Source organism: Gallus gallus, chromosome 4 (genome assembly GCF_016699485.2).
Source record: "Gallus gallus isolate bGalGal1 chromosome 4, bGalGal1.mat.broiler.GRCg7b, whole genome shotgun sequence".
In the NCBI taxonomy this organism is placed as follows: Eukaryota; Metazoa; Chordata; class Aves; order Galliformes; family Phasianidae; genus Gallus; species Gallus gallus.
In genome coordinates, this window is record NC_052535.1 from 34,322,509 (window position 1) to 34,340,788 (window position 18,280).

At 50.3% G+C, this 18,280-nt stretch overlaps 2 protein-coding genes, 1 long non-coding RNA gene and 1 other non-coding gene across 7 annotated transcripts in view; 2 read left to right on the forward strand and 2 right to left on the reverse strand.

Annotated features, from left to right (window-relative positions):
- Nucleotides 1–22: 22 nt before the first annotated feature.
- LOC121110749 lies at nucleotides 23–18,189 on the forward strand. Of its 3 annotated transcripts, XR_005859677.2 has the most exons (8): nucleotides 23–139; nucleotides 1,861–2,098; nucleotides 2,629–2,894; nucleotides 10,673–10,930; nucleotides 12,788–12,861; nucleotides 13,838–14,054; nucleotides 15,025–15,122; nucleotides 15,417–18,189. It is a non-coding gene; the product is annotated as an uncharacterized LOC121110749 (long non-coding RNA). The 3 variants fall into 3 exon arrangements; XR_006939254.1 differs by lacking the exon at nucleotides 13,838–14,054 and having other exon boundaries at nucleotides 23–80; XR_005859673.2 differs by lacking the exon at nucleotides 13,838–14,054 and having other exon boundaries at nucleotides 23–2,098.
- DCTN6 (dynactin subunit 6) lies at nucleotides 846–2,649 on the reverse strand. The gene is given in 7 exon segments (NM_001277829.1): nucleotides 846–1,149; nucleotides 1,220–1,362; nucleotides 1,462–1,509; nucleotides 1,658–1,746; nucleotides 1,829–1,934; nucleotides 2,015–2,079; nucleotides 2,587–2,649. Coding segments are annotated over 7 exon segments (573 nt in total). The 5' UTR covers nucleotides 2,610–2,649; the 3' UTR covers nucleotides 846–1,050.
- Nucleotides 2,612–2,721, forward strand: MIR6591 (microRNA 6591). Its single transcript, NR_105460.2, has one exon. It is a non-coding gene; the product is annotated as a microRNA 6591 (primary transcript).
- FRAS1 (Fraser extracellular matrix complex subunit 1) overlaps nucleotides 9,689–18,280 on the reverse strand; it is a 164,037-nt gene continuing 155,445 nt past the window's right edge. For both annotated transcript variants that reach the window (XM_025150292.3, XM_420470.8), the window contains 8 exons: nucleotides 16,250–16,400; nucleotides 15,436–15,543; nucleotides 14,560–14,719; nucleotides 14,158–14,274; nucleotides 13,558–13,724; nucleotides 13,025–13,230; nucleotides 11,683–11,829; nucleotides 9,689–11,023 (listed from right to left, as the gene is read on the reverse strand). In XM_025150292.3, coding sequence (XP_025006060.2) covers nucleotides 10,439–11,023; nucleotides 11,683–11,829; nucleotides 13,025–13,230; nucleotides 13,558–13,724; nucleotides 14,158–14,274; nucleotides 14,560–14,719; nucleotides 15,436–15,543; nucleotides 16,250–16,400 — 1,641 coding nt within the window. In that variant the 3' untranslated portion in view covers nucleotides 9,689–10,438. The remainder of the gene's footprint in view (nucleotides 11,024–11,682; nucleotides 11,830–13,024; nucleotides 13,231–13,557; nucleotides 13,725–14,157; nucleotides 14,275–14,559; nucleotides 14,720–15,435; nucleotides 15,544–16,249; nucleotides 16,401–18,280) is intronic.

Below are 18,280 nucleotides of genomic sequence, written 5' to 3' on the forward strand. Positions count from 1 at the left end.
GGTGGGGGTCGGGCGCGGAGCCGGGGGCGCGGGACGCGGGGCGGGGATGGAGGACAAAGGGCTGCGGTGTGGGACGCGAGGTTCGATACATGGCACGTACGGCCGGGGCGCGGACGTTGAGGTTGGGACGCGAGGTTGGGTACGTAGCACGTGAGGCTGGGGACAGCGCCGGGGACACGGGCCGTAAGGCTGGGAGCACGGTGTTGAGCACACGGCACGCAGGCCGGGGGACGCGGAGCACGGGGCTGGGGGACGGGACGTGGAACAGGAAGTCTGACAGGGCTGGGACACGGCCAGGAAGGCGCGATAACGGCTGGCTGTGGGGAAGCGAGTGGGACACTGCCTCTGTATCCCACCGAGTGCCCTCTCCGTGCGGCGTGGCCCTGGTTTGGGGAGGTGGAAGCCCCTGGGGCGGTGCTCGCAGCCCCCGTTTGACTCAGCCTTAGGGGTGTCTGCTCATCCTGAGCAGCGCTGCGCCCAGATTGGGACGGCGAGAGTCAGATCCCCGCCAAGAGCTGCGGCGTACCATCTCCCCCTGCACACAGACAGGGTGGGCGCGCAGGCCCCCCGGCACCAGCAGGGCCCGCCTGCCCGCACCCCGCTGCAATCTTCATACCTCTGAGCAGCCTCTCGCTCCAGCTCGGCACATGGCGAGGCCCGGCCTCCCTCTGCTGGCTGCTGCGGGATCCGTCGCCACACCACGGGGGCTCGGGGTGGCTTCTGGCCCGCAGCTGTGGTACGACAGCACCGAGGTTAAAGGTGGTGCTTAGCGCTCCTGGCAGTGGTTTGCAGCTCCCCAGTATCACCCAGCCCTGAGCTTGGAGGAAAGAATGGCAACTGCACCCTGCAGCAAGGGCAGAACCACTTTATTCCCATAAAGCACGGGGAACGTTAGAGTTGGTGCGAGGGAGACAACAGGTCCAAAGCCTGGGGGGGCTATAAATAAAAGACACAAGCAAGAATGAAGGATGCAGAGCCCAGCTGCATCCCAGGCTGTGCAATGCCCAAAGGACAAGAGACCCCAGGCACGCAACTGATGGCAGAGGGCTTTCAGCTCTTAACAGGTGTGGATGCGGCCTTCATCGTCTTCTTCAGGTGATGGTAATTGGGCAGGATTTTCATCAGGAAGTCTAGCTGCAGTGTCTGGGGCTGAAAGGAGAAGCACTGTCAGCAGCAGGCAGCCGTGAGGGGAGCCTGGGGCCAGGGGGACAGCACCTACCTGTGGCCGCTCGGTCTGCACACGGCGAAGGCAGTCGGCACCGTAGATGACGGTGTTCTCAGGGATCACCTCGTAGGTGTTAACGTTGCAGCAGGCCCCGATGATGCAGCCACTTGTCAGGATCACATTCCTGCCAACGAATGCTGAAAGGAGAGTCCCTGTGAGGGCCACCCTGCTCGGAGCCACGTGCTGCTGCTCTAACAGCAAAAACTCCGGGCAGAACAAAGACAGCCTGAGCTCACCTTTGGATTCAATTACATTGTTATCTCCCACTTTCATTGCCTGTGAATCTGCAGGTTATTGTCAAAGGAAAACCTTTTGCTTTTGGTTCAAAAGGTGTGCCCAATGCCACTTTCAAACCAAAACCTGCCCCCTAAGTACCCCCAGGCTACCCGTGCCTGGGCAACATCCATGTGTTTCCCTGCAGCACAAGGATACAGCACCCGACTTCAAAGACATTGTTGGTGCCAATGATCATGGGCTTGGGCTCCACCTCCTCTGTTTCTGGCGTGATGTTTTCTGGGTACCTGGAAGACATGCGGACGTGCTTTAGGCGTTAGCAGCAGCCATCCTCAGAGCAGGGCAGGAAGAGGGCAGCCCCGCACGCACCCGTTGATGATGAGCGCCTGTTCCTCTATCAGGTTGCCTTCCCCGATCACAATGGGCCCTGCCTCCGCGATGATCCTGGCCTTCGGGTGTATCACCGTCCTCGGCCCTGTGGAAACCGCCCCGCGTCACCACAGCCACCAACACGTAGCCCAGGGGGTGACAAGGGCCGCCAGGTGCCATCCTTACCGATGGTGACGTCCCCGCGGATCTCGCTCTCCACACACACCACAGCTCCCGGCGCGATCTTCACGCTGTGGAGGGGACGCACAGGTGAGCCGTGCTGGGGGCACACGGGGCGGGGACACAGCACAGGGCATGGATCGGGGTCTGCGAGGAGAGCCTTTGGGGTGCAGGGGCTACCGGGGGGCTGCCAGGGGACATGGGAGGCTGCTGGGAAATAGAAGGGAACACTACGGTGCACCAAGAGACCGATGGGGGGCATGAAGGGACCATGGGGGCACATGGGACTGTTATGGCACGTGAGCAAGGCAGCGTGGGGGCGGATGGCAGCGCCGGGGCACACCGAGGGGACGGCTGTGGGATGGGGCATACCGCCGGGGAATACGAAGGGGCCACTGGGGCACACACAGGAGCGCTGTGGCACCCGGGGAGCTGTCCGGGGACAGAGAGGGCCGCTGGGGCCCGGGGATGGAGGGCAGAGTGCGGCACTGCGGCGCGCGGGGAGGTGACCGTTGGGGCGCGCGGGAGGAGCAGCTGCAAGGGGGCGCGCGGCGGCCGCAGCCCCAGCCCGGCCTCACCTCTTCTGCGCCTTCTCCGCCATGACGCCTCCGTCTGCGCAGCCGCCGGGCCGCCCTGGGCGGGGCCCGCTACGCTCCTCCCAGCGGTAGGGCAGCCCGACGGACCGGCTGCCGCGGGGCGGGACCCTCGCTCGCAGCCCTCACGTGCTCTCTCCTCGGAACCGGTGGCTGTGGGGCCCGGACCGGGCCGGCCGTGTCCTTTCCGCGGTCCGCCCAGTTGCCGGCATGCCTGTCTCCGAGCTCCGCACAAGAGACGGGAGAACGCCGGGGAACGGGAGGAGCCCGAAGTTGCGGATCCCACGAGGAAGGTAGGAGCAGAAAGTTTTGTCCGCCGGTCACCCGCTTCTCTTTTCGGTTTCCTCGGGCCGGGCGATGGGAGGACCCGGCTCCTCACCCGAGCTTCCCTGTGGGCCTCTCGCCCCGGGGCCCGGGCTACGCGCCTCGGCATCGCACCTGGGCCGGGAAGGAGAAGCACAGCTGTGTGGTGATGGCTTCTGGGGCCGAGAGTGCAGCTGGGTGAGCAGTTTGGGGCTCGGCAGCACAGGCGAATTCTTGCCTTGCCGTGGGCTCAAACCCAGGCTCAGCGCCCTGACTGGGGCTCGACGTGGAGATGAGATCGTTCGTCTTTAGCGGGCATGAACTGAGGCTCTTTGGACTGGTTTTCAGATTGGAGGACTCGAGACTGAAGGCCTGTGGTTTGGAGATCAAATCCGGGCTCATTTGGTGGGGCTGTGGGGACTTAGAAAGAGGGACCGAGTTGTGTGTTCCCAGATTCAGAAAGCAGAAGTGGACTGCTGTATTTCTGGGGCTTGATGTAGAGGCGTGAAAACAGATCAAATGCTGCATTTGGGACTCAGAATGAGGTTGGATTTAGGACTCAGAAGCAGAGGCTGATGTGTGATTTTGACACTTCAGTACAGGCTCACTGGGTGGTGCAGAACGTAGATGAAATTTTGCATTCTGGGGGCTCAAAACCAGGCTCAGTTGACCACTAGTGGAGCTCAAACTGTAAGGCTGCCACACATTTTTCAGTCTTTGTAACAAGCTTGTTGTGCTGCTGTGGGAGCTTGAAAAGGGAGATGGATCCCTGTGTGTTTAAGCTCAGACAAGGAGACCAGCCCCGGCTGCTTCTGGAGCCAAGCCCTGGCACTGGCTGCGGGCGAGGAGCAGCAGGGAGGAGGACTGGAGGCACAGACCTGGTCATTGGTTGGTCCATATGGTTGGTCCCCATAATGCAGTACGTAGGTGTGCACCAGACTGAACCCATGTTCAATTTGAGCCTCTGCGTGAAATGTTTTGTTTTTCAAGAGCTCTTTTCCTGGAGTGTATACAGTGTTTTCAGTACTGTAGTTATTAGTCACTGTCTGTAAATGAGTAAGTTAGTATACCAACATAGAATATCAGTATTAAAGCTGTGACACTGATTGATTCATGACTCAGCTGAAGTGCATCTACACCTATACACGTGGCATGGGCTGCAAACAGGAGGAGCTAGGAGCCATTGTGTGGCAGACAAACTATGACTTAGTTGCCATTACAGAAATATGGTGGATTGCTCCCATGACCATCAGAAGCTTCCCATCAGAAGCTGGCAGTCTGTGGCTTGGACAGGCACACTCTTGGCTGGGTAAGGAACTGGCTGGAGGGCTGGGCCCAGAGAGTGGTGGTGAATGGAGTGAAATCCAGCTGGCAACTGGTCAGGAGTGGTGTTCCTCAGGGGTCGGTGCTGGGGCCTGTCCTCTTTAATATCTTTATTGATGACCTGGATGGGAGCATTGAGTGCACCTTCAGTAAGTTTGCAGATGACACCAAGCTGGCTGGAAGTGTTGATCTGCCTGAGGGTAGCGAGGCCCTACGGAGGGATCTGGATAGGCTGGATAGCTGGGCTGAAGTCAGTGGGATGAGATTCAACAAGAGCAAATGCTGGGTCCTGCACTTTGGCCACAATAACCCCATGCAGTGCTACAGGCTTGGGGCAGAGTGGCTGGGAGACTGTGTAGAGGAAATGGAACTGGGGGTATTGATTGATGCTAGACTGAACATGAGACAGCAGTGTGCCCAGGTGGCCAAGAAGGCCAATGGCATCCTCACTTGTATCAGAAATAGTGTGGCCAGCAGGAACAGGGAAGTAATTGTCCCCCTGTACTCAGCACTGGTGAGGCCGCACCTCAAGTACTGTGTCCAGTTTTGGGTCCCTCACTGTAAGAAAGACATCGAGGCCCCGGGGTGTGTCCAGAGGAGGGCAACAAAGCTGGTGAGGGGTCTGTGTAGCACAGGCCTTATGAGGAGCGGCTGAAGGAGCTGGGATTGTTCAGTCTAGAGAAGAGGAGGCTCAGTGGGGACCTTATTGCTCTCTATAACTACCTGAAGGGAGGTTGTAGTGAGCTGGGGGTCAGCCTCTTCTCTCATGTGACTAGTGATAGGACTAGAGGGAATGGCTTCAAGTTGTGCCAGGGAAGGTTCAGGCTGGACGTTAGGAAATACTACTTCTCTGAAAGGGTGGTCGGGCACTGGAATGGGCTGCCCAGAGAGGTGGTGGAGTCACCAAGCCTGGAAGTGTTCAAAGAGTGTTTGGATGTTGTGTTGAGGGACATGGTTTAGCGAGAACCATTGGTGAAGGACTGGATGATCCTGTGGGTCTTAGCGATTCTATGATTCTATGGCTGAAGTGCTGCAATGGATGGCTACAAGCTCTTCAGGAAGGACAGGCAAGGAAGGAGGGATGGCAGTGTAGCTCCATTTTAGAGAGTATTTTGATGTTATTGAGCTTATGGCTTGGGATGATAAGGTTGAGTCTTCATGGGTAAGGATCAGGGGAAGGGCCAACAAGGCAGATATCCTGGTGGGGGTCTTTTACAGACTGCTTAACCAGAATAAAGAGACAGAAGAGGTGTTCTGTGAGCAGCTGGCAGAAGTTGTGTCATTGCCAGCCCTTGTCCTCATGGGGGACTTCAACTTCCCTGATATATGCTGGGAATATAACACAGCACAGAAGAAGACGTGTAGGAGGTTTCTAGGGTGTATGGAGTATAACTTCCTTCTGCAGCTGGTGAGAGAGCCTACTGGGGAGTTGCCCCACTAGACCTGCCATTCACTCACAGAGAAAGTTTAGTTGGAGATGTGGAGGTTGGGAGCTGTCTTGGACAGAGTGACCATGAAATGGCAGAGTTCTTTATTCTTGGAAGAGCCAGGAGAGGAGACAGGAAATCTGCTAACTTGGACTTCCAGAGGGCAGACTTTGAATTGTTCAGGAGACTAGGAGGGGGGGGTCCCTTGGGATTCTATCTTGGAGGGTAAAGGTGTTCAGGAAGGCTGGTTGCTCCTGAAGAAGGAAGTCTTAAAGGCACAGGAACAGGCTAACTCCCTGAGCCATAAGATGAGCCGGTGGGGAAGAAGACCCGCATGAATGGACAGGGGGCTTTTCCTGAGGCTCCAGGAGAAAAAGAGAATCTACCTCCTGTGGAAGAAGGGATGGGCAACTCAAAGAGAGTACAAAGAAGTTGTTTGTTAGGGTGCGCAGGGAGAAAATTAGGCAAAAGTCCAGCTTGAATTCAGCTTGGCCACTGGGGTAAAAGGGAACAAGAAACTCTTTCACAAATATATTAACAATAAGTGGAGGACCAAGGAGAATCTCCATTCTTTACTGGATGTGCCTGGGAATGTGACTGCTGAGGATGAGGAAAAGGCTGAGGTTCTCAATGCCTTCTTTACTTTCATCTTTAAAAGTCAGACCAGTTATCATCAGGGTACTCTACGCTCTGACTTGGAAGTCTCGGACTGGGAGCAGAATAAACCCCTGGTGATTCAGGAGGAAATAGTCAGAGACCTGTTATTCCACCTGGACTGTCACAAGTCCATGGGGCTAGGTGAGATCCATCTGAAAGTGCTGAAGGAAATGGTGGAGGTGATAGCCAAGCCCCTTTCCATCATCTGTCAGCATTCCTGGTCAACTGGAGAGGTCCCAGAAGACTGGAAACTTACCAATGTGACTCCCATCTATAAGAAGGGTTGTAAGGAAGATCTGGGGAACTACAGGCCTGTCAGCCTGACTTCAGTGCCAGGGAAGGTTATGGAGCAGATTGTCTTGAGGGAGATCACATGGCATGTGCAGGACAACCAGGGGATCAGGCCTAGCCAACATGGGTTTGTGAAGGGCAGGTCCTGCTTGACCAACCTGATCTCCTTCTATGATCCAGTGACCCCCCTGCTAGATGAGGGAAATGCTGTTGATGTGGTCTACCTAGACTTCAGCAAAGCCTTTGACACTGTCTCCCACAGTATTCTCCTAGAGAAGCTGGCCCACAGAGTGGTGGTGAATGGAGTTAAATCCAACTGGCCACTGGTCATGAGTGATGTTACCCAGGGGTCAGTAATGGGGCCTAACCTGTTCAGTATCTTTACTGATGGCCTGGTTGAGGGCATTGAGTGCACCCTCAGTAAGTTTGCAGATGACACCACGTTGGCAGGAGATGCTGATCTGCCTGTGGGTAACAAGGCAGGGATCTGGACAGGCTGGATCACTGGGCTGAAGCCAGTGGGATGAGATTCAACAAGACCAACTGCCGGGTCCTGCACTTTGGCCACAACAACCCCATGCAGTGCTACAGGCTTGGGGCAGAGTGGCTGGGACACTGTGCAGAGGAAACAGCTGGGGGTATTGGTCCATGCTTGGCTGCACATGAGGTAGCAGTGTGCCCAGGTGGCCAAGAAGGCCAATGGCATTCTGGGTTGCATCAGACATAGTGTTGCTGGCAGGAGAAGGGAAGTAATTGGACCTCTGTACTCAGCACTGGTGAGGCCGCACCTCAAGTATTGTGTTCAGTTTTGGGCCCCTCACTGTAAGAAAGACATCGAGGCCCTGGAGTGTGTCCAGAGAAGGGCAACAAAGCTGGTGAGGGATCTGGAGCACAGGCCTTATGAGGAGCGGCTGAGGGAGCTGGGATTGTTCAGTTTGGAGAAGAGGAGGCTCAGGGGGACCTTATTGCTCTCTGTAGCTACATGAAGGGAGGTTGTAGTGAGCTGGGAGTCAGCCTCTTCTCTCATGTGACTAGTGATAGGACTAGAGGGAATGGCTTCAAGCTGTGCCAGGGGAGGTTCAGGCTGGACGTTAGGAAATACTCCTCCTCTGAAAGAGTGATCAGGTGCTTGAATGGGCTGCCCAGGGACGTGGTGGAGTCACCAAGCCTGGATGTGTTCAAGGAACATTTAGATTCTGTGCTGAGGGACATGGTTTAATGAGGACTGTTGGTGATGGGTGGATGGTTGGACTGGATGATCTTGTATGTCTTTTCCAACCTTGGTGATTCAATGGTTCTACAACCTCTCCAAAGCCCAGAAGCTGTACATCTAGTGCTTTTGTATTGAAATTCCAATCTTTATACAACACTGTCAGCAGTTATATTGAATATACAGCATCAAACTACAGTTTTCAGATGACAGTAATTGCTTTTTGACTTCCCAAGAGGCCCTTTTCTATGCTGAAACACAAGCACACAGATTTCTGACCTTCCTTCACTGTTTATGCGAGGCTTTGAACCTTTAACAGAGAAGTCAATATTTATAAAGTCATTATTCGCTGTTTGTACAATGTTAGAGTATGTTATTAATATTCAGCACATGGCAGTGATTAATACATGACCTGTCAGAAGCCCAGCGTGCTGTAAAAAATAAAACAATGAGGCTGTGATGAGCTGGGGGAAAAGGTACTGCTTAGAGCTGAGCCATGAACAAACTGTTTTCAGTTTCCACTGCTTATTCAATAACATTTATGCGATGTTTCCTATATTTAGTAAGTAATTAGCCAAAACCAATTAACTAAGCATTCAGTATTTGTAAACCATGTATTTGCTACTGCACTGTGATGCTGCATATACACACACTCACAAGCTTATGCACACACGCACATGTATACACATTTGCACACACATACATTGAACTGCCAGGAAGACACAAACATTCACATAGATGCACACACACAGAGATATGTATTTAAACACAAATATATATACACTTAATATACATAAACACCCCCACACAAACACAGACACACAGATGCAGATGTATGGGCATACACACCCATGGATATGCTCTTGCAGACACAGGGAAAGATGCAAATAAACACATGCACAGAAACAGGTATGTGCACATGGACATGTGCGCACACACACACACATACAGACATGCAGACACACCCACCCCCCCCACCCCCAGAGAAATGCATGTGCAAACAGACACATGTAAATGCAGACATGCAGGTGCATAGAGGTACACCCATGGACACACAGATGTGCACATAGGTGTACATGCAAACATGGACACGTGTATACAGACAGACATGCAGAGACACACAGACACATAGTTAGATGCACACGTTCATACACACAATATATACACTTTGTATAATATGTATGTTATATAATGAAAGGAAATGTTTTTATTACCCCAAAGTCCTAGCTCTTGAAGGCAGTATATATTCATGATCATCTCTGTGCCTTGCTATGTTATGGGAGTGTTGGTCACCAGACCCCTCCCAGGAGAGGGACTAATCAGTGATGAAAGAACATCCTTATTTCAGAGACAATGTGGTAAGGGGCTGATCTGTCTGGGAGATCTGGTGCTGAGTTTTTGCAGGGAAGCTTTAGGGAAGCTTTTGCAGGGATGCTCATTTTAGTTACTTTGTGTTACTTTTTTAGTGTTGCTACTTAAGCAGGCATAGGACATCAGCTCCTGGTGCTGCTCACTGTGGCTGCTGAATGGCAGTGGTGTCCCGAACAGCCTAGGAACCCCATCTCCCCACCCCCACTATGGCAGCAGCCCCTCTGGCAGAGTTCACACTGGGGAGGTACCGTGGCCATGGCCAAGGGCTCCATACAGCTATGGTTGGTGCTGGCTTGCATACCACTGTGCCACAGCCCAGGGAGCACCTTGGGAGTCACCCCACCAGCACCCAAGGCCAAGTACCACTGCCATGTGCAGACGTGGCTCTGGCTGCTGCTTAAGAGTGCCAGGGGCACCCATGCTGCCACCAGGACCAGGCAGCAGGTGAAAAATAGTGGCTGAAGGAAGGGAGGTGCAGGGAAAGAACACTGCTGTCACGCTCTGGTAGGTTCATATTCAAACTTTATTCTGCAGCACAGTGAGATGTGACAATTCATGTCCCTTAACCACTGTAACTCCCCCAGAGAGCACCACTGTAGCAAAGGTCCCATAGGGCCACAGCCCAGCTGCCAGCACCACAAGGCTCAGGCAAAACAAAGCCCCAGGTCCCACATCATTGAGCACTGAGGCTGCAGTTTCGATTTCTGTTGTGGTTTTGCCTGATTTGAAGAAGCAAATCAAGTCACTCTGCCTCTGATATTACACAAGGATATGTTGCTTCTCTTGCTTTCTTCCCTAGGAGGTGGCGAACTGCTCCCACATTCTGCTGACACACACACTGTTGTGCTCAAGGCTCAACAACATGGATTCACAAACACACTGAGTTTCCCAGAGATTGCTAAAAGTGCTCCAAAGTCCTGCAGGGAACTGTGGTTTCCTCCTCATGAGGGCTGAACCAGGCCCTGCCATAGGCCTGTGCCACCTTCCCCAGGGGATTTCTGCCCCTGCAGCATATCCCCCCAGCTCAGCCATCAGATGAAGCAGTTGTGTGCGATGCAGGAGCTCAGCTACAGGCAGAGCAGTGACAGCCTGGGCTGCTGTGCATCACATAAAGCCAGAGCTCCTCCTTTTCTCATGAGAGTATAAAAATACCAGCATACTTTTACTTATCTTTTGGTTTTTGTTTCTGTGTTTTTTTTTTTTTGTCTTTTTACAAGTTATAAAAAGCTTTTACAAAACGTAAGCATGTGCTCCATTAAACTTCTGTTCCATCGTGCAAATTATTGTGGACTTTAACTTCTAAGTTCACCTGCTTCACCTTTCTGCTTTTGACACTGGAGATGCCTCCTGTTTCCCTCAGTATATTGATGTTCCTCACGGTGCAGTACTGGCTGTTCACTGCCTTCTCTGCGCCCTTGGGCAGCTCCACCTTAGTGTTCAGAGGGTGTTCCTCTGGGGCAGCTCGGACAGCCTCTCGCTTCCTCTGCAGCGTCCTGCACTTCCTGGTGACAAGGCAGACTCCCAGAAGCACCAGCAACAGCAGCATGACAGCAGCAAATGCACTCCCCAGGGAAGCACCCGTCTGTGATAAGGAGGCTGCGACCACAGCTTCCTCCATCTCCAAGATCAGCGACTTCATGTTGGTGCCGTTCTTGACCTGATCGCCCTCGTTGTCGTAGATCAAGGAGTCATCCAGCATCAGCCTCCCATCACTGTCAACCAGGTCCCTGCGGCCACGCTTTAAGTGGTGAGTAAGAGATCGTTGAACACGAGGCCCCGCAATGCTCTCTGGGCCTATTATGTAGATAACTTGAAGGTACCACTGATGTCCAGCTTCCACCTGTGAGGAAGGGAAGACGTACATACAGGAGGTCAGATAAAATGATTTTGGTATGTAAAGACAGAACTGGATGCATTTTTTCCCAGTTTTTTGAGTCATGCAGATGTCAGCAAACATATTGAGCATAAGCACCTCCACCAGTATTAATAACCAGGTTCAGTCTTCTTGTCTGTCTTTGGCAATTGTAGTAATTAATTGAGATCATTGCCAACCTGTATTTTAGCTCTTTACTGAGTGCTTTGAAAAAATCCTAACCACCAGAACAGATTCTTCATTTCCACTTTTCTGTGCAGGAGTTTGCTTCTGAACTGTTTCCATCATAAATTTTTGGCGTGACCCTAGGAATGCCAAGAAGTCACTTAAGCCCATGGAGGCTGCTAGGTTAAAAAGAGGGCCTCACTGGGGAGGGATGAAAAAAACTGGGAAATCAGGATCTACATAGCTACCCTCAATTGAGAGTTTCCTTTGCGTTCCTCCCAGGCAATTCCTGCTGTGGTCTGCCTGGCTCCTCCAAGTTGTGTCCTAAAGCCAGCCGCTGAGCACGGAGGGCGATCACAACCTGAGCTCTCCTGGCCCTGTCAGTGGGAAGGGGTGCAGAGCGCTCTGAGCTAGCTAATAGAGGAGTTAGTTCTGGTCTATGGACATCACTTGGAACATACCTTGTAGAGAGCATCCACCTTGAGAGTAAATCCATCCACACCAGGCATGCTGCTTACTGAGTGAAACTCAGACAGTTCAGAGGCAAAGTGGGCATCAAAAGGCACATCGTGGAAATACTTATCTGTGACTTCTGGTTGGTTTCGGTCCTGAAAATCAGAGCAAGAGTCCATGCCATCAACACTGTGCACCTGAATAACCACGTGAATTTCAAGAGCTGCCAGTGTCTCTCTGCTTCCTTTTGCCAGAGCTGATGTTGTCTCTCCCTGAGCTCACTTTATATCCCAAGGCTTCCTCCTCTCAAGTCAAATATTCCCTTAAAAGGTGTCCTTTCCTGCTCAGAAACACTTGCTCATGCATGGGCACAAATTTCTTAAAATTGCTCATTATTGTTTTAAAAAGAAATTCTAACACAGTTTTGGGTATTTTAAAGCTCAGCCTGGCATTTCTGCACACCTTTCCAAAGGGAAGCCAAAAGCTGAGTGTCTCAGTAACACCTGGGCATTGCTGCAGAAATTAAATCCGAAGGTCCCAGTTCCACACACACGAGCATGTACTTTTGTTTAATGATTACGTTTCTGCATGGGACATATCTGCATGGCACTTCATACTGTTGTAGCACCAAGCAGTTCAATAGTAGGTTTGTAGAGTGGAGCATCAGGAAAAGAGCTTAAGCAGCCAGCTTGTGCACATTAGATGAACTAATAGCACTAAGGTTACCCTTGTCCTGTAAGTGCTAATAAGGCTGCCAGTGAGGACGCTGGCAAATGTTAATTTGAAAGCGTGTAATTAGAGCTGAATGCACCTTGAGAGCATGCCATAGCAATGAAGGGGAATGCTGTGCAGCTGGTAAATAGACCTCCCTTTATATGCTGCCTGTCCTGTCAGTTCTGAGCCACAGCACAGAGATCAAGAGAATTTTTAAAAGCTCGGTACATGGAATTTTATGCTTTTGTTGTTGTTGTTTCTCATTTGTTTTTTTTTTCTTTAGACTAGGAAATACTCATGGGTTAAGACTGAGGAAGATTTGGTCTTGTCTTTGCAGCTTGGACCTGTCTGCCTAGTACTACAAAAAGCCCCAGCATTTCACTTCTCATCTCTTTGTAGACAGAGCCTGTTTGCTGTAGGGAAAACAAATCCAAAGCAGAAGCAGAGGACAGCACTGCAAGCAAATTATTTCGGTAAGAACCTCTTATAGTACTCCCTGATGTGCAGCTTCTCCCCGCAGGCAGGAATGTCATTTAGTTCCCCATCGGTTGGGTTAGCAAGGGGCTAAAAGACCAGACTCATTCAGACTGCACATAATGCCCCACATTATGGTTTTGTCCACAGCAGAAAACTTACCAAGAGGAGAAATCTGTGTTTCAGGTGCTTGTTGGGTTGAATACAGCCATACTGAGGCCCTTCGTTATAGACAGTTCCTGTTGGGTCAAAGAAGGGCACGTAGCCATCCTTGCCAGTGCACAGGTAGACTTTCTCCAGCTGCAGTTTGTAAGCAGCGTTTAGGTTTTGTTCAGGATTCCAGAGCACACGGCCATACAGGATTTGCCCTGAGGAGATCGGGAGGTTAAACTCTCCAAAGGACATCAAGGAAGAGGTAACAAAAAGTTCAACAAGAGGACCACTGTTAGAACCACACACCTCCAACTACAAGTGGCTGTGCTTTTATACATGTGCATGTGCACAGAATACCCTGCCTTGAGCACATCCTTGTCTTCTGGTCCTGACACTGTGGTGCACTGTGACATGCTCAAAGTACCACTTGTTGCTGTACAAGAGGCAAAGCCAAATCTGGGTTTTACTCTCCTCTTTCAAAGAAACTGAAGTTCTGAAAACAGAAACGTTCAGTACCAGAGGAACAAGGAAAGAAATCCTACCTTTTGAAAAAGCCCCTTTGTAATCCATTTCTGCCAGAGACATTTCGGACTTGGTGGGATCCATCAGAAACACCTTCTCATTGTTACACAGCTGAAACTCCGTGTTTAGGGAGTAGACAACAGGAACTGGGCGGTTTGTCTGCTGGAAGGCGATTGGGATCAAAAATCTATATTGAGACAGAAAGGAAATGGGTGAGGTTTAGTTTAGATGCATCTGAAGTTACATGCTGGTGACACGAAGTTACATCTGCTTTACCATTTTCCCACTCTGCTTTCATAGCCCAGCAGACTGTACTACAGCGGGGTTCAGCCTAAGCTTGCCTACTGCCTCACACCCTGCCCAGCTTTCAAGTAACACTGTTGTGGCCTGCACAACCAGCTAAAGCTTTCTGACAGCAGGTTCTGGTGTTAATTCCATCTGGGGAGACCTGAAGGTTACACAGGCTTCTGCAGCCCCAAGGCTGAAAACCACTTGGCTGACACAGCCTACAAGGGAGGTTAGTGCCCTTCCCTTCCTGCTCTTGTGGTGCATCCCCTGCTTCCTGGGACCATGCAAACAACCCAAAACTGGGTTCAGAGGTGAAAACGGTGACTCCTTACCGCTCGGGAGCATGAGCTGTACAGGGCAGGGGCTTCTCTCCAGGCTCTATCCATGGCTGTGTAGGCTGCACAGTACAAGGAATTAAGAGGATTGTGTACTCTCCAGAGTAGTCCTTCCTGAGAACAGACAGGAGACACCATCATCATCAAACCAAACTCCAGGCTGTTCCACCACCTGATGCATTTGCCTAACACCCATGTTTTCCAAATCAGTTGAGCAAGCAGGGCAATGTTTATAGCAGGACCTAACCCAAACCCTAGAAACATCCATTCAGCAGGTGCAGGAGGGACAAATTTGATTGACTGTTTAATTTGACTCTCAGTCCAAGGAACATAGACGAAAGAAAAAACAGAAACAATAATAAAAAAGATGGCTTGAAGAGCTGAGCCTGTGGTCCTCACCTGTTATAAGAGCTGGTTGCCCTCCAGAGCTGGTAGGGAGAGTCAAAAGTCTGAGCACTCCACAGCAGTTGCAGGTCAAATTCGATCCCTCCCAGATGGTCTGGAGTCATCAAAGACGACTTCACATCTGGCAAGCTGTGGTGCTCCATTACAAAGAGCCCTGTGATGAGGACAAGGAGGTGACAGTGAGGCACTGGGAGATACCACAATGTACGCATAAGCACAGGGGAAGAGGGACCCCAAATCTCTCATTAGGAGCAACCTTAGAACCTGCTCAGCACCTCAGCTATTGGTATCTCACATCGAAGCACAGATTTTAGCTTCTAGTAGTTGACTGGTTAGAGGTGGAGCCAAACTTGGGTATTTCTGCAGCCTGCTACTCCCAAATACCAGCAGTTTCCTGGCTGGCAGGAGATGCCCCTGTTCCCATGACTTGTCACTGTACTGCTCCACTTTCTTGTTTAGGGAATGAGTGGTGGTACAATTATGTGAGACAGCAGAAGAGGACGTGGAGCTGCCCTGCCTTGGCGAGGACAAGAGAAAATGGAGAAGGAAGTCTCTATGTAAGACACTTACTGTTAGATGAAGGCTGTTAATCTAATGGAAATAATTATATCCAAACCAGCAAGGGCTTTTGAGAGCCCTAGCTCAATCACTGACATTAGACGTAAAGTTTGTAAAGTTAAAAGTGAAAAATGTGAAGTATTTCTAAGCTGAGAGGCTAGTAAAAGGAAGAACAAATTGGCTCTTGGGCAGAAATACTCTGATCATGAACGCTGACTGTAGCCATAGCTTGTTTTACTACCTGTGCTTTCAGAACTGGGCTGCATTCTCATGGTGCTCTCTTTCTTCATCAGGTCTAATAATCATTCTCACCTCTGAACTTGGCCTGGGTCTTGAACTCAATAACCAGTCGGCCATCCTCACGGATGTAGATTCTGATTATCTGCAGCCGGGCTGAGAGGACACTGTCCGTCTGAATCCCTGTGTGGTACAGCAAGAACAAAGTCACTGGGGAGAACACGTGGCACAGCGGTCCTCAGGTGGTGTCTGTCAGCCCTTGGTAGCTCCAGAAGCATCTGAGAGAGCTCCAAAAAGGCACAGTTGGACTGAGATCATCCTCCAGGTGAGTCAGCTGTACGCTTCCAGGTATTGTAGGAAAGAAAAATAAATGAGCTGAAAATAGAAGACTCACAGGCAAAGGATAAACTGTAAATATACACAGTGATGTCACGTCTTGGATGTCACCGGCAGCGGTGGACAGGCACAGTATGGGACCCACCACTGGCAGTACTGTGGTTTTAACAAGAAAGGGGCTATGATGTGAAAAAATCAACCTGTAAGAGCTAGGAGGCTGAGGATCACAACTGCAGTTCCCACGTGGAATTCAGCGGAAAGCACTGGAGAAGCCATGCCAAATGTCCCATGGGAAGCAACCTCTGCCTGGATGCGGAGGCTCCAATGAACACATAGCTCTTTTCCTGCAGCATCTCAGTGACGACTGTTTCCATTAACAGACGTCGGGGGAAATGACAACTCCCTTACTAAGCTTTCACAAATGCAAGCACAACTGGACTGACACTGCATGCTGCCCAGACTCGGGACTGCAGTGACAGTCAAGAAACTAAGAAAAAGGGAAAACTGAGAAGAAAACAATACTCCTGTACACTCTCAAGTGCCTTGGACGTACCTGTCCTCCAGAGAACAGTGTCGTAGAAAAAGGAGAACTCCATCTCTGTGTGATGCTCAAGAGAAGCCCAGCCTCTCGGCGCTGTCACATAAATATAGGACACATAGAGGGGGACGTGGACTGTTAGGAAGGACTGAGCAGAGTCCCGTACCTGTCAACAGAACCCAAGCAGGTGATTATGCACTCTTCACAGGAGAGACACTGGCTTGGACTTGCAGCACCCTCTTTGTTCACATTCTGCTCTGCAAATGGGGAAAAAAGCCACAGTGTCTGTAACAAAAGACTCCTATGTAGTAGAGGTGAGATGAGACCAAGCACACTGGTGCAGTCAGGGGCAAATCTTTTTCCCTTCCTTTTAATGCCTGAACTATTCACTGCAGGAATAAAACATCTGCATCCACGTTACAGACTGCAGCCTAAAGGGATGAGACACAAACACAACTGGGGATGGCAGCATGGAGTCCTGCCTGCCATGCACTACTGTAGCTTCCTTGGTACCCCTGTGTCACACAAGCTCTGTGGCGCAGATGTGGCCAGACTGGGGAATGCTACTCTCACACAGTAGAAATGTTCTAAAAAAACTCTGTAAATGTGAGTGTTTTCCAGGCTGCTCCCACTAACTGAATGACTATCAAGCAAGCAATGGTACTTGACTGCTGAGAGCAGAATTTTAGAAAGGGCTCAAAAGAGCTCCCAGGTTCACTGCTCCCACTGTGGATCCAAAATTAAGCAGGCCCTTCTGACTGTGGGAACCCTCACCAGGCTTCTAGAAAGAGGGAGAAAGCTTGAGTCCCGGATCAGCAACAAGTGTATGCATCACCCTTTTTGGCAGACCTCCTGATATGTGGATTTGAACATCTGTGATGGATGTAAAATGAAAACGCCTACAGTGTTTCTGGGAAATCAGAGGCATGCAAGTTGTTCCACAGTCACTCCAATGCAGGAATTTGCATTAAAAACAATAAATTAATTTGCAAAACATGTATCACTAGATGGTAATTTGAAAAATAATAACAAAGAACTGCTGGGGAAGAAGTATAGAAGCATAGAGTGCTCCTCACATAATAGAAAAACCCTATAATTAAGTCAGATATCCACACACGAACCTTCTTTGCAGGTTTGACTGAAGTGCTTTCATGTATTTTAAATAAGAGCAAGAGTTAAAGCACACTGCTGTCATTAATGCACCTAACAAAGGGAGTTGTGGTTACAGCTTTATCTTGAAAAGAGTTTCCAATTCCATGAATTAAAATGAAGCAATTCTGCTTTCTCAGAAGTGCCCTAAGAGCACTTGAAGCATCACAGGTCTCTGGCTCTGAGTACAGCATTTATGATCTGTGGGGCACAGCTGTACTGTGTGAGCCCTCAGAGAGCTCAGAGAGACATTCCAGACTGGTCGGTGCCAGTCTCCACATACTACATAATGCAGATGCTCAGTTCAAGGAGCTTCTCTGGATTTGTGTAAATAACACAGATGGTATAAAAGGGAAGTTAACAAAACATTCCAGACCTGCAGGAATTAAAATAGACTGTGTTGGCCATAACGTTCTGACTGGAAATCCAACGCAAGAATCTAATGCAGTTAAGACTCATTTGAGTGAGGTGCACGTTTATGATCTGTCCATGTGAGGGCAGTAAAACACATCTTTGTCGTGAAAACCACTATTTTACAAGAGAACATTTCTGGCTTTTGGTGTGAGGGTAATTAATTAAGGAATTACGTAAAAATTTTGATGGCTTCCCTTCACTGAACGTGGCCTCTGCTCTTTGTTCATTCACATGGGCAAAGAATGGGGTAACAGTTGTAAGAGAACTGAACGCAGGTCTCAATGTTTTGTATTTCCTGGATATCCTTACGTTAGGAAAAAAGTACTCTGAAGAAGAATAAAAGAATAAAGCCTGTGTTATCCCAGCCAAAATAAATGAATTATGTGTATTTCACAAATATGTTTTTCTCTTGGTAAAGGAGGAAAAAAATGTGCTTTAGCTGTACAGAGCAGAGCAACAGAAATACCAAGCAAATATTCATGA